Source organism: Myxocyprinus asiaticus, chromosome 39, assembly GCF_019703515.2.
Source record: "Myxocyprinus asiaticus isolate MX2 ecotype Aquarium Trade chromosome 39, UBuf_Myxa_2, whole genome shotgun sequence".
In the NCBI taxonomy this organism is placed as follows: Eukaryota; Metazoa; Chordata; class Actinopteri; order Cypriniformes; family Catostomidae; genus Myxocyprinus; species Myxocyprinus asiaticus.
Genome location: NC_059382.1, coordinates 29,997,861 through 30,012,391, shown reverse-complemented (window position 1 = coordinate 30,012,391; position 14,531 = coordinate 29,997,861). Strand labels below are relative to the sequence as shown.

General features: G+C 37.5%; 2 protein-coding genes across 6 annotated transcripts in view; one reads left to right on the top strand and one right to left on the bottom strand.

Annotated features, from left to right (window-relative positions):
• Positions 1–7,692, top strand: part of LOC127430033 (stomatin-like) — a 27,664-nt gene extending 19,972 nt beyond the window's left edge. For all 3 annotated transcript variants that reach the window (XM_051679455.1, XM_051679457.1, XM_051679456.1), the window contains 4 exons: positions 1,488–1,570; positions 1,773–1,976; positions 2,756–2,890; positions 5,364–7,692. In XM_051679455.1, coding sequence (XP_051535415.1) covers positions 1,488–1,570; positions 1,773–1,976; positions 2,756–2,890; positions 5,364–5,558 — 617 coding nt within the window. In that variant the 3' untranslated portion in view covers positions 5,559–7,692. The remainder of the gene's footprint in view (positions 1–1,487; positions 1,571–1,772; positions 1,977–2,755; positions 2,891–5,363) is intronic.
• The window catches only part of LOC127430026 (microtubule-associated tumor suppressor candidate 2-like), a 55,306-nt gene continuing 46,356 nt past the window's right edge, over positions 5,582–14,531 (bottom strand). The window contains exon 9 of one of the 3 annotated variants that reach the window (XM_051679439.1): positions 5,582–14,531. In XM_051679439.1, coding sequence (XP_051535399.1) covers positions 14,324–14,531 — 208 coding nt within the window. In that variant the 3' untranslated portion in view covers positions 5,582–14,323. The other 2 variants (XM_051679437.1, XM_051679436.1) reach the window with 2 other exon arrangements.

Sequence of the window (14,531 nt, the reverse complement as noted above, 5' to 3'; positions counted from 1 at the left end):
CTTAGGTTCTAAATTTTAGTATCCATAACTAACCAGCTGCCTGTAAATAAGAGATCCACATGAGATTTTTTTTTTTTCACACAAAAACCTTTTTGCATGTCAAAGTAAGTGTTTAGCATGTAAATTAACTTTAGGTACGTATACTTACATTGTACTTACCCAAGAAAGTACAGAGTAATATTAGGTAACTACATGTACTTAATATGGGTTAAGGTTAGGGTTGGGGTTAGGTTTAGGGTTAGTACCTAGTAATTACTGTAGTTGTTGTAATTATATAGTAAGTAAATATAGAACAGTACTGTGAAATAAAGTGCTACCCATTTCTGGGCTAATGATAAGCCATAAATTGATCAAACATTTATACATTTTTGGGTTGAACTTTATTTTACAGTATGTGTACTTTCAGTATACTTACAGTGTACTAACCCAAGAAAGTACTGTGTAATATTAGGTAACTATATGTACTTAATATGGGTTAGGGTTAGGGGGTTAGGTTTAGGGTTAGTACCCAGTAACTACTCTAGTTATTGTATTTATATAGTACGTAAATGTAGAACAGTACTGTAAAATAAATTGCTACCCATTTTTGGGCTAACTATAAGCCATGAATTATCCATGAATTTTTCCCAAAATTGTAGCTATGGGGTAAAGTGTGTCAGATTCTATGGGTTAAACTGGCATATTTGAAAATTATTATATATGTTAATTTCCACTAAATCATGTGATCCAAAGAAGTTTGTGCACTCTCTACACTCTCGTTTGGTCTGTTTACATTATGTCCTGGTAGATTTGAATGCGGATATAGTGAGCTTGGTCACACTTTATATTAGGTTTCTTTAACTACAATGTATGGACATTAAAAGACATACAATACAATGCATTTACTGTTTCACTATGTTGTTCGGCAAAATTCTCACAAGATTCGCATTTTTTGCAACTGAGGTTGAGGTACAGGTTGGTTCAGGAGTAGAGTTAGGGTTAAGGGTTACAGTTAGGTTTTAGGGTAAAGGTTGGGTTAGGTTAGGGGTTAAGGGTAAGGTTAACAGTGTAACTACAGATGCTATTGAATGCAGGTACTTTAAATATAAGTACAGTGCAACAACATGAATGTACATAATGAGTACATTATATCAAATGCTTAAATACATAATAGTTAAACACATCTAAAATAAAGTGGGACCGTGAGCTTTGCCTCAAAATGCAGAAAATACTATACAAAATGGTGGGGCAAGTTGTGTCTCTGGACAAATTTTTTTATTTTTATAATAAATGTTTTTATATGGCTTTATGTTGTATACTGTATGCTTTCTTCTGCTTTTAGGTAGTAGCAGACATCCCTAAGTATATATAGGCATATTAGTTTTACTTCCATCTCAATTATCTTTGCCTAGAGGCCAACTTAACTAAAAAGTGGCACAGCTTACCCCACAATTGCGTGAATTTGTATATTTTTTTACATTTATATTTATTAATTTACTTTTTCTTAGGAATTTTCTTTGTGCTGCCATGCACTGACACATTCAGGAAGGTGGACTTGAGAACTGTGTCATTTGATATTCCTCCTCAGGAGGTACATATTCTTGATCTACTTCCATAGACTAACAGAACTAACTATTATATATTATATAAGCCATAGATGTAAATCATCGATTGCCATATATCTTATATGACTTCCAACTCAAAGTTCATGCAGTCATAGCAATATCTAGAACCGACAGTAACAGACCAAATCTCTGTAAAGGTTTAATTCACATGTATTTATCTGAGAACAGATCTTGACAAAGGACTCGGTGACAGTGAGTGTGGATGGTGTGGTGTACTTCCGTGTTTGTGACCCCATCTGTTCTGTGGCCAATGTGACCAATGCGGACCGCTCAACACGTCTACTGGCCCAGACCACCCTTAGAAACGTGCTGGGCATAAAGAACCTGTCAGAGCTGCTGTCTGATAGAGAGGGCATCTCAAACAGCATGCAGGTACAAGAGCTCTCGGAGCAGAAAGAGCTATTCAGCAATCATCTTGGGACAGTTTCCTTTCACAAAATCACCTCTTTATCAAGGAATGTTCTGGGTCAACTAAAGCTTTATCGACAGCTTCTGCAATTACTAAAGCCAAAGATAAATTCTTTAAAAATGCATAATCTTCAAATTTGTGCTTTTAAGCCCTTTGTTTCACTTGCCCCATACACTTCCATTGTAAGTGCAATACTGTACACATGGTCCCACTTTATATTAGGAGTCTTTAGCTACTACTGTATGTACTAACTTTAAAATACATACAATACAATGTATTTATCTTGTAACTACATGTTGTTCTGCAAAATTCTTACATGATTTACATTTGCTGCAACTGAGGTTGAGGTACAGGTTGGTTTAGGAGTAGGGTTATGGTTATGGGTTACAGTTGGGTTTTAGGGTAAAGGATGGGTTAGGGTTAGGGGTAAGATTAACAGTGTAACTACAGACGTAATTAAATGCAGGTACTTAAAATGTAAGTACAATGAAACAAGCACACTCTATGAACATAATAAGTACATTGTACCAAATGCTTAAGTAGATTAGTAATATGACGAGTTGCAAGGATACCAGGAAAGGGCGTTAAGTTACAGTAAATCAGGTGTTATAGATATAGACCAGGATTAGTTCATTTCTATTACATTGATATTGCTTTAGTTGTAAACCTATCCCCAGGGTTCTGCCTTAAGACATTATTATCTGGGTATCACATTCACGGATTTGTATTATCTTAATGACAGACTGCCCTGGATGAGGCCACTGGCGCTTGGGGCATTAAAGTGGAGCGTGTGGAGATAAAGGATGTTAAATTGCCTCTGCAGCTTCAGAGGGCCATGGCTGCAGAGGCCGAGGCGGCCCGAGAGGCTCGTGCCAAGGTGAGACCACCACAACACCCTGAGAGTACAAGTAAAATAAGTCTCATGTTATAGATAATAATTATTCAAAAAATTAAGGGACTGCTAATCTTGCTCAGTGACATGGCATTGCAGCACATTTAACTCGATGTGACGTGATATATTCACTTAATATATATTTAGTAGGAATTAATGTAGGGTGGGACTTTTTCAACAGATTTTAGCCAGTGGGATTTGATTGGATCATGAAGAGAAGGCTATGATATTATTGGTTAATACCATTTTTGCTGCCTGTATGGCCTTGATTAAGATTTTTTTCTAATAAATTATGAAAATGAAGTTTTATTTTCTTTAGAACAATGCACTGATGTATTGTGCACAATGAAACCATGAACATTTATTAAGGTCAATTTAAATTTCAAGTTTTCTGCCTGTATTTATGGCCTTATATCATCTTAAGGCTCCATATATAAGGCCATTTTGTCCCTAGAGAGAGTTTAATAAGAAGGTTGTAGAACATGACACTATTTAACACCGTAGCCAGTTGCTGTGCTGCTATGCAGCTTGGATTCATCTCATATCATTACAGGTACACATGAATAATGTAGTGTGTGTTTTGAGATGCCTTACAATTCACTATTAACTTTGTTCCCTCAAAAGCATCAAGCCTAGAGAGTGTATGTGCATGCGTAACAGAATGCTAGGCTAATACTGCAAAAGGCTAAAACTTCCCAAGGCATTTTTAACAACCTCAGAGAGATGCACTTCAAAGTTATTCATTTTTAATGTTAAGATCGTAACCTAGCTAGCTACAGTCTTCTCAGTTGGCATGTGCAATTGTAAATAAAGAACGTCACATCAAAATGACATGCACATTAAGTTTAGCCAGGCCATGTCGACACTGATTCGTTTAAGTTTAAACCCAGATTCCTTATGTCATCGTTTTCCAAAGTATGTGGTTATGGTGAGTGTTTTGTTTTTTTAAGTCTCTGTTCAAATGTGGATGAAAGGCAAAAATGTAACGAAACCAGTGCATTTTCAAATGGAAACGAAGTTCGACTAGCCAAGTTCACTTAGGTCAAGTATTTTAATGCGAACAGGAAAAAAATATCACCAAACATACACCTTAGCAGAACAAAAACGTTAGTGCATTATGTCATAATTTTTAGGTAAACTAAAAGAAGAGACTGATCTCACAGTGTAATCGGAAACAGTAAGTTGATTCGGTCTGTGCTTCCTGAAATTCAAAACACTGCCCCCAGTGGCCAAAGTGGTAAGTGTTGTCTGGCATTTGGGCACGTGTGAGCTCCTTTTTTACGGGTGTAATGTCCACGGAGGAAGGTAAACACGCTCGAACCGATGCAAAAATATCTGATGGGAGATGCCGCTTGACAGTGACTCGTCATGAAGTGGCCGATCCTAGAGTACTGGATCTTTCGGCAACAACATGCCGACTTTCTGCGTGATCATTTTGCCATTAAGTATAAATTAGCCTTAACAGAGAAGGCAACCACTCTGTGCACTTGATCATGGTGACAGTCTCAATACTCCCCAAATAAAGGGCTAAGCAATGAATTTAGGTTGTACAAATTTACACAGACAAACATATATAGAGCATATGTAATGTATTACACAATTGTGAATTTTGTTACAAACACACTATCATGAATGAAGCCATGTCTTGTTTGCAGTGCATCGTCTAAGCAAATACGACCTGCTCTGAGCAAAATAGCAATAAACAGATCAATTAAAGTTAACCTACTTTTATCTGGGTTGCCTACTGGGTTTTTAAGGCAGTGGTTCTCAACTGATTTTGCTTCAGGATTCCAATTTTACATTGAAAATCAGGTGGCAACCAACACAAAATTGTACAATGATTGTTTATTATCCAAAAATTCACAAAAACCTCCTTCAAAACAAACAAAGATGTATAATTATTAACATGAGAGACTGGATAGAAAATGGACAATTTTGATTTCTAAAATGTCTCTTAAATTTGGATGGTTTCCTTCCATTGGCAGCCAGCATTTAATGGCACAAAGCAAAAAATCCTTATAACTGAACTCTATAATCTGGATCTTTTTTTTTACTTTGTGTCTTTGTTTTGTTTTTGGTTATCGAGGATGAGGGCATGTCATGCAACCTGTCCATGTTGGCATTTGTCGAATCTGAATCACTTCTACTAAGTGAAAGGTGAATTTGCGCCAAAATACCACAGAGTTTGATTAGACACACAGCCTTGGACATCAACAATAAAAGAAACGGGAAGCATTTCTCTTGCCTTTTAAATCTTAACAATGCATATGGTTAGTTGCATATTATTATCATTCAGCCTCATTTTTCCCTTCAGTCCGCAACCGGCTGCCCTAAAGGCTATCTAATATCACATCGAGAAATTCAGGGTTTGCCAAACAGCAGATGAACATATTTAAAATGGGGGGAATCTATATCAGGCATACCAGCAGCTCAAGCGTATTATTATATGTATGTGCAGGTGATTGCAGCAGAGGGTGAGATGAACGCCTCACGGGCATTGAAGGAAGCCTCTCTGGTGATTGCTGAGTCACCATCCGCTCTGCAGCTACGATACCTCCAGACTCTAAACACCATCGCAGCAGAGAAAAACTCCACCATCATCTTTCCTCTGCCCATTGATATCATTCAGCAGTTCGTATCCAGAAGAGATTAACGATTACTAAAATCCTAGAATATTTTAATATTGAAAAAACCTTTTAAGAGGGAACCAATCTAAATCAAGAACTGAGCATGCTTTAAGGGACTTGAACATCATTTGTAAATAACATATAAATAAAATTAGTAACCGGATGCATTTACATAGTCTTTTAATACTTAAAACCCAAAGTGCAACATAACTGTCAGAAGAGTTTTTGAATGCATCACAAGAACTGCGAGGTAAGCTACACTAACAAGGTTTGAACAAAAATTATACAGCTTTAAGACATGCTTTTTAACATGTGCTGTAACAGTTCACATATACAGTAGAGCTCATACAAGCTGTACAACAAAAAAAAAGAAATAAGAACAGGGAACTTTAATAACCCAGTGCATGTTATAATCCTCCCTTAAATATCCAATAACAGATAGTTGTGTTTGTTTTGCATTTTAAGAATAGGACAAAACATTCAGAAATTCCATAATTATGTCCACGGGACACACACAAGAAAAAAAAATCAGTGTATTTCAGAACCTGATTTAGAAAGATTACATTTAAATTATATTTCAAAGGTAGACGTCAGACTAATACAAGCGGACAGCTATATGAAACTGAAGCAGAGAAGCTTTTTTTCTCGGCAAACAGGTAGTTTTAGATTTCATTCAGAGCTTTCCTTTTAATTGTCATTTGAGTGAAATAAATGTACAAATGTGATAATACAGTGATGCCAAGCTTTAAATGAATCATTGTACATATGACATTGTTTACTGAAGACAGAACATGTGCGTGTTTAACAGTGTATTGGGTTAACCTGTAATAAATGTATTTTCATGACATGTAATGACATATGGCATGTAACACATTCTTAACCTGAGAGATCTCTGAGTAAGACTGGAGGTAATGATACTTTGTAAATGAACACAAAATAAAATTCAGTAATACAATGGTGTAAAGAAAAATCAACAATTTTAAGTTTTGGTGTTTGCAAATGGCAACATCAAGCACTGCTCTCTCTCTCTCTCTCTCTCTCTCTCTCTCTCTCTCTCTTGATCTCTTTTGGGATTTGCATGAATTTTAAGGCTGAAGAAAGTAAACTAATGATTTTATAGTCACATCACATAATCAAATCATAAAACATGTAATTGAAGCTCATGATTAATAGCTGCACTTATAAGTATACTTGGACCAAAATAAAATAAGAAAAACAAGTATATTGCCCCCTTAGGACAACGACAACTTTAGCATTACTTACAGAACAGTTCATCCAATAGAGTGAGTACAGTATGAAAGAATTTTCACTTAGTCACCCTCATGTCACCAAACCCATATGACTTTCTTTCTTCAGTGGAACACAAAAGCTTGTTTAAGAACATCCTGGCCAATCTTATCCATATAATGAAAGTAAACGGGGACTCCAAAATGGCCAAAAAAAGTCTTCTGTAGTCAAACAATAGCTTTGTATAAGAAACAGACCAAATTGTCAGTGGTTACACACTGATTATCTTCTTCTATATCCAACCTGGTCTCATAGTGAAAACTAGACTCTACATATACATTTTTGCAAAACCATTTTTCCAAGTACAATTCCCTGCAGTTTCCAGGTGAACTGAACACTAGAAGTGCTACAACAACTGATTTATTCTTTTTCACTCAAATCATGACTTTAATGGCTGATAATAACTTATAAATGCTTATTTTTTTCAAATCATGACTTTAATGGCTGATAATAACTTGTAAATACTTATTTTTTTCTCTCTATTACTCAGACACCGCTATTTTATGATATCAACACACCTTTTACACATCTGTCGAAAAACGATACATTTTAATGCTTGTATTACAGACCCACCTACATTTATACACTTATACCAACATGAATAACTTGCACAGTAGCTCACCTGATGGGGTGTTGGACTCGAGTCGGAGGACTGCGGTTCAGGGCCAGCCATGAACTCAAGCTGATAAGTGACAAGATAAAGTCATCGAAACGGCACAAGATTACATGGTTGCTTCAGAAATTTTGCTTTTTAGGTTTAGGCATTGATAAGGTAAGGTTGTCTTTTTTAACGTCTCATATATATTTTAAAACACTACTGACAAAAGTTTTAGGTTAGGGGGGTATGGTTTTTCCTTTTTTCTAATTTTTAAATTCACCTTAAAACTGCATCTGAATATGACATCATCTTACTTGCTTTTGGTGCCCCCAGCTGGAAATTTCACTGCAAATCTGCAGCCAAACGTGTTATACAGCACGTCAATTTTGAATGGCAAAAATGCTGTCATATTTACATAAATTTCATGAGTTCAGGCTGTCTATATCAGAGCTCTGGCCTAAATGGACAAAAAGTAATACAGACTGCAAAAACAAAATGTAAATAGACACCATTTGACACCAATAATGGCAAACGCCTTTGGTTCTCACATTTCTTGTTACAAAACCTCATTGACACAAGATGTTAACATGTTAACATGATTTAAGTGTGCTAAAATCTGAGATTTACCTGCTAAAATAAGATTAGTAAGCGATTTTAATACACACTAAAATCATGTTAACATAAACAATTTTTACATCTTGTACCTACACTTTTGAAACTGTGTATTTTAAGGCTTATAGACTGGCCCCCATTCACTTCCATTGTAAGTACCTTGTTGTTACCATAATTTTTGCTTTTATTTAAAACAAATAAGGGATGGGTCAAATGAATTTTTTGTAGCAATCCACTTTATGCCATAAATGCTGTCGATTGAGCTTAACTTTTATTGAACCTGGAATTCTTTTAACCCTACGTCAGATTTCTTAAAAAATAAAAATAAAAAAATAAATAAAAAAATTACAAGTGCTGAGGTAAAGATGATCCACTTAATTCCACATATGGTGCCTTGTTGTAACACCCCAATAAGACATTCAAGGGGGATATGAAATACACAACTTTTTAAACTGAGTTTCTGTCTATTTGCCTAAAGCCGGGTTATTACTGTATAATTTTCATACTATATGATTTTCAGTTTTAGAGCTCTTCCTATAATGAGATCATGGCTTTGATGTTTTATACCCTGAATGTATAACATCTATAAATAAGCATCTATGTAGAGGCCTTCTGCATTTTCATATCAACAGGTTAGGTAATCATTATAACTTGCCAACCTGTGTTGCTAACTTAAAATGTAAACATGGTGCTCTGTTGAACTTGCGCTGTGCTTTCGCAAACATTTCAGCTGAATACTGTGCAGCCAAACATCTACAAATATAGGACAAAGGCCCTCAGTAGTGTCCACATGAATGCAGTTTAAGCATATTATCTGGGTCAGAGCAACCGGAAGACTTATTTTACATAGCCTACTGTACAGAGCAAAGGAATATGAACAGCCATGACAGATAAAAGTGGCATCAAATTCACAGGGTTTTCTTGATTAAAGGGATAGTTCACCCAAAAATGAAAATTCTCTAATCATTTACTCTCCCTCATGATATCCCAGGTGTGTATGACATTCTTTCATCTGCTGAACACATTTGAAGAAAAATAGAAAAATATCTCAGCTCAGTAGGTCCTTAAAATGCAAGTTGACAGTCAGCGTAAACATCATTGATCCGACTCTAGTGGTTAAATAAATGTCTTCTAAAGCGACACGATCCCTTTTGGTGCGAAAAAGATCAGTATTTAAGTACCTTTTAACTATAAACCATCGCTTCCGGTAAGCTTCACCAGAGCACTGAGTTCACATGCTCTCTCATGTGATGTATTTGCGTAGGCATGTTATGGACATGATCTCACATTCTCCTCTTGGTTGAGACATCTAGGATAAGCACACAAACGCACCACTGTGAGTAAAGAAACAGATAAATACAGATCTAAACCAAAACCAACGAAGCTTCTGTACAGCGTTCCTCCTCCTCACTTGTAAACAGCGTGTTGCATGTGCCTCAGTTCTCATGTGTCTCATGTGCCAATATGAATATGTCACACGTGCATACCGCTGCTGACCAGAAGCGATGATTTAGAGTTAAAAATGTACTTGAATATTGAACTTTTTCAGACCAAAATCGATCATGTCACTTCAGAAGACGTTAATTTAACAACTGGTGTCGTATGGATAACGTTTATGCAATGGACAGTGATATCCCATCAACGTGCGCTACCCAGACGGCTTTTGATGTTGCGTACTGTCTCCGTGTTTATATCCTTATCTCCCGCTGAATACGTTTAGATGCACTCTTCAATATGGAACAGTCTTTGTGCCACCCCCACAGTCCGGGCCCCCCACAAGCCCAGGCTCGGGACAAAAGTTCCAGTTGTCCCCCCTTATCGCCGGCCCTGTCTGGGATATCATGAGGGTGAGTAAATGATGAGAGAATTTTCATTTTTGGGTGAATTAACCCTTTAATGATTTCTGGACATTTCTCTAAACAAAGCAACTTAAGAGGCATGAAGATGTTTTACCTTTAAAAAAAAAAAGCAGATATACAAAAGAAAATGGCACTCTGTAGTTTTGCAGTACACTACAGTCCATGCTAATTTAGCATCCTTTATAGCAGTCACTTGAAAACACCTAAAATGTTTTGAAATACATGACAAAAAGAGTGTAAATCCACATTAAAAGTCAAATATTTTGATTAAATGTTTGCATTACCATGTTAATTTCAGCGCAAAGGCAAAACACATTAACTACACATTTTGTCAAAATTGAGTTGTGACTGAAATTGGGTCTCTTAGATAATGATCTGTCCTGTGTGTATAAAATCCACACTAATGCTGTCTTCATGTGCTTGTCAGGCGATCCTCCTTCCCATCTGTAGTAATTACGAGTATGTCATGTTCAAGAGCTTTATGATCGAAGAGAATAGCCGACCTGTGAGCTTGATTACTATTATGCGACCGTGGCAACATTTTTGCAAAATAATATTATATGGTTACTTACACGCATCGCGGAAGAGCCAAGGTGAAATGTCCACTGTGTGGTGCTAAAAGCAAGTTACATTTTCTCCCAAACTGATAAGTTTCTTTTTTTTTTATCCCCTTTTTCTCCCAATTTGGAACGCCCAATTCCCACTACTTAGTAGGTCCTCGTGGTGGCACGGTTACTCACCTCAATCCAGGTGGCGGAGGAAAAGTCCTCCGCTTCTGAGACAGTCAATCCATGCATCTTACCACATGGCTTGCTGTGCATGACACCGCAGAGACTCACAGCACGGGAGGCTCATGCTACTCTCCGCGATCCACGCACAATTTACCACGCGCCCCATTGAGTGCAAGAACCACTAATCATGACGACGAGGAGGTTACACCATGTGACTCTACCCACTCTAACAACCGGGCCAATTTGGTTGCTTAGGAGACCTGGCTGGAGTCACTCAGCGCGCCCTGGATTCGAACTCATGACTCCAGGGGTGGTAGTCAGCATCAATACTTGCTGAGCTACCCAGGCCCCCAAGTTAATGCTCTATCATGTTTTAAATCAACAAAACCTTAATCCCTACCCTAAACCTTAAAGGTGCACTATGTTTTTCCTAATTAAAAAAGTTTCACACATAAAGACATGAATAGCATTTTTTTAGAAAAATGTTGAAAATGATGCACACTCACATTAGATGAAGACTCAAGTCATATTAGTAACCGAATAAAAGCTGTTTAATTTCACATTGAGCGTGACGCCCCCTCATGGGCGCTGCCATGTTGACGGCACATGACACTTTCATGCACTTGACTGAGTTACTACCACTAATAATGACAATAATCATAACATATTTCCTTTATATAGAGCTTTCAGGTAATGCTCGAACATAAAAGTACATGTAAACAAAACAAGCAAGCCAAACAATAAAACAACAAACATAATATACTTACTACTGAAAACAACGGAGCCCAAGTCAACAGTACTATGGTCCAGAGCGATAGTGGCATTGATCATGAAACAATCCGACACTACCTGCAGCTCTCACGGCACGAAGGGATAAACGGCGTGACATCAGCCCGGAAGAGAGCTTGCGAGCCGTGGCTACACGGTCACAGTCCAGCAAGCAACAATGTACAAAAATTTGTTTGGATTAAATCCAAGAATGTCCATTATAGGGATGTGTGTAGTATGAGATGGAGAAAAACACAGATTAAAAGTAACAAAACAAAAATATTCAGTGTAGGGGGCCTGGAGTTCATGAGTTCAAATCCCAGGGTGTACTGAGTGACTCCAGCCAGGTCTCCTAAGCAGCCAAATTGGCCCGGTTGCTATGAAGGGTAGAGTCACATGGGGTAACCTCCTCGTGGTCGCTATAATGTGGTTCGCTCTCGGTGAGGTGCGTGGTGAGATGTGCGTGAATGCCGCGGTGGATGTCGTGAAGCCTCCACACGCGCTGTGTCTCTGTGGTAACGCGCTCAACAAGCCACGTGATAAGATGCGAGGGTTGACGTCTCAGATGCGGAGGCAACTGAGATTCGTCCTCCGCCACCCCGATTGAGGCAAGTCACTACGCCACCACAAGGACTTAGAGGGCATTGGGAATTGGGCATTCCAAATTGAAAAAATAAAATAAAAATCAGTGTAAAGGGCAGGAATTAGTAAACAAACTTTCAGTATCCACGACGATGGGTGTCAGTATAGAGTTCAAAACCACAAGTACTACTGGAACAGACGGAACGAGTATGAGCCAGCTAAAAACTTACGGAGTGCACCTTTAAGCCTGATCCTAATCAATATTGTCATAAAAAGCAAATGTGAAATGAAAAAAAGAGGATTTGTAGGTTAACACTCAATCGAGTTTTAAATGAACAAAACCTACTACTGAAACTGTCATCATCTTCGCCAAGTTGAAAGGTTTTCGGTCATACTTAACTTTGGTATCAAAATTATCTCAAAAGTTTTCAATCATAATCACAATTTGAGGGGTGTTTAAGTGCAATGCAATGTGTATTTACAATAAATCTGATAGCACATGAAGGCAGCACAAAACCAAGCCAAACCACAGTGATCCAAAACATTTTACCATTGCAGGGCAGTAGTGTCCTATACATTTCAAATACACTATAAGGTTGTATTTGACATCTTGAAACTGTTGATTGAAATGACAGATGTCCAGGTTAAACTTGCCTATAGAGATGTCTTCCTGAATTTTCCTGCTGGATGCATTGATTACAATAATGCCTGGGCTTGCACAGAAAGTTGCTGGTGGGTGGCTTAGATTTAAAAAAGGCAAGTGAAGGAAAATCCCCCAAGTAAACCTGATATGTTGTCCTGAACAATCTTTGGAAAAGCTTGAGATCAGAAGCAAAGTTTGGAGAGTAAGCACTATGAAGTCCTGTTCAAATGGAAAACATCAGTGCAAGCCCAATAGCCAAATCCATTCTGCACTACGCTATGTACAAAGTAAAAAAAAAAAGTACATTTCAACACTGCCTGTGAAACATCATAATGAACAACACTGTGATGGACACAAAGTCATAAAATCAAAAAAGAGCCTAACATTCCTTTTTCTGATAATTCTGATATAGGATTGTATTTGTTCATTTAATGGATAGTTCACCCAAAAATAAAGATTGTGTCATCATTTTGCTCACCCTCATAATGTTCCAAACCTGTTTGAATTTCTTTCTTCAATGGAACACAAAATGAGATCTTAGGCAGAATGTTATGGACAGCCTCAGTCACTATTAACTTTGATTGCATTGTTTTTTTCTATATACAATGAAAGTAAATGTTAAACGAGACCAACTCTTTTTGTGTGCCATGGAAGAGAGAAACAAATGGGGAATTTGGGGAAGTAAGTAATGATGATAATAATAAAGAAGTTTTGATATTCAGAAACACTTATAGGGTCCGTTCACACCGATGGGTTTTTGCATCCATCCACATGGTTTCTTAAATAGTTTTTCTATGTAAACATGCAGATACATTTTACCATTGCACCTCTTCTCGCTGTCTTTTCAACATCTTGTGTAGGAGCGCCAAGTATTTTAGAGACGCTGTCAAGTTAAAAAGAACTTATACTGTTAAAAACACATCTTGAGACACTAGTTCAGTTCGTGGTGCTGCATCTAGATTTTTGGTGTGAATGACCCCTTACTGAGGCTTTGTAAAATCACTGGGGGGAATTCACTAAGACTGAATTGCAGCCACTGATTTATTTGCATGCACTGTTGTTTTAGCACCTGAGTCACTGTTTTTCTTTTTTTTTTTTTTTTTTTTTTTTTTTTAAGTGCCACAAAACAAAAGCACTTGTATTTATGATACATTTTCTGAAAAGTATAGTTTTGGTATATATCAGGTAAATAGATATTTGTTTCAAGATTTTAAGGTATTTTTTCTGGAAAGCAGGGCAAAATTTCTCTTTAAGAATATATTTTGCTGTGTACACATTTTCCAAAATTTAAATACGTCTGCGCATTAAACACCTGGTCATGTTGGATTGCGGGTGGTTAAGGAATAAGATGCAGGTCTTTGTGCTGAAATACCATGTGCTAAGTTGCCACAACTGTTCAGAGAATTCGCCCCACTGTATCAAGCCAATAACTATTCAGTAAGAGTGGACCAATAAACAGCAACTTCCAATAAATACAATAACACTGAACAGGAATTGGCCAAAACTGTGTTGAGACATGCCATTGGAGAGATGAAACAGAAAATGTGACCATTTTCTCATTTTTAATTGGCATGGGAGGATCTTCTGCTCCTTCCAATGAGAATCCACAAGAAGGGAAATATGAGTTAGAGATACAGAATAGAATGGAAAGAAATAGTGTGCAAGAAATAGAGTGTGAAAGACAGCGTAAGAGAGACAGAGAATCGGAGACTCATCTAGGAAAGGGCTGTACTCGGGAGGGGGACGTGGGACTTGAGGATGGCCGATGAAGGGGTGACTGGGTTGGAGACATTCGAGGGCTCAACTCTCCTGTCTGAAGCCGCCACATAAGCTCTTCATTGGTGCGACTCAGTCGTTTCTTCTCATTGCTCTCTTTCTCCACGTACACCTGCAGGTTGGCATTTTCCTCAGACAGTTGC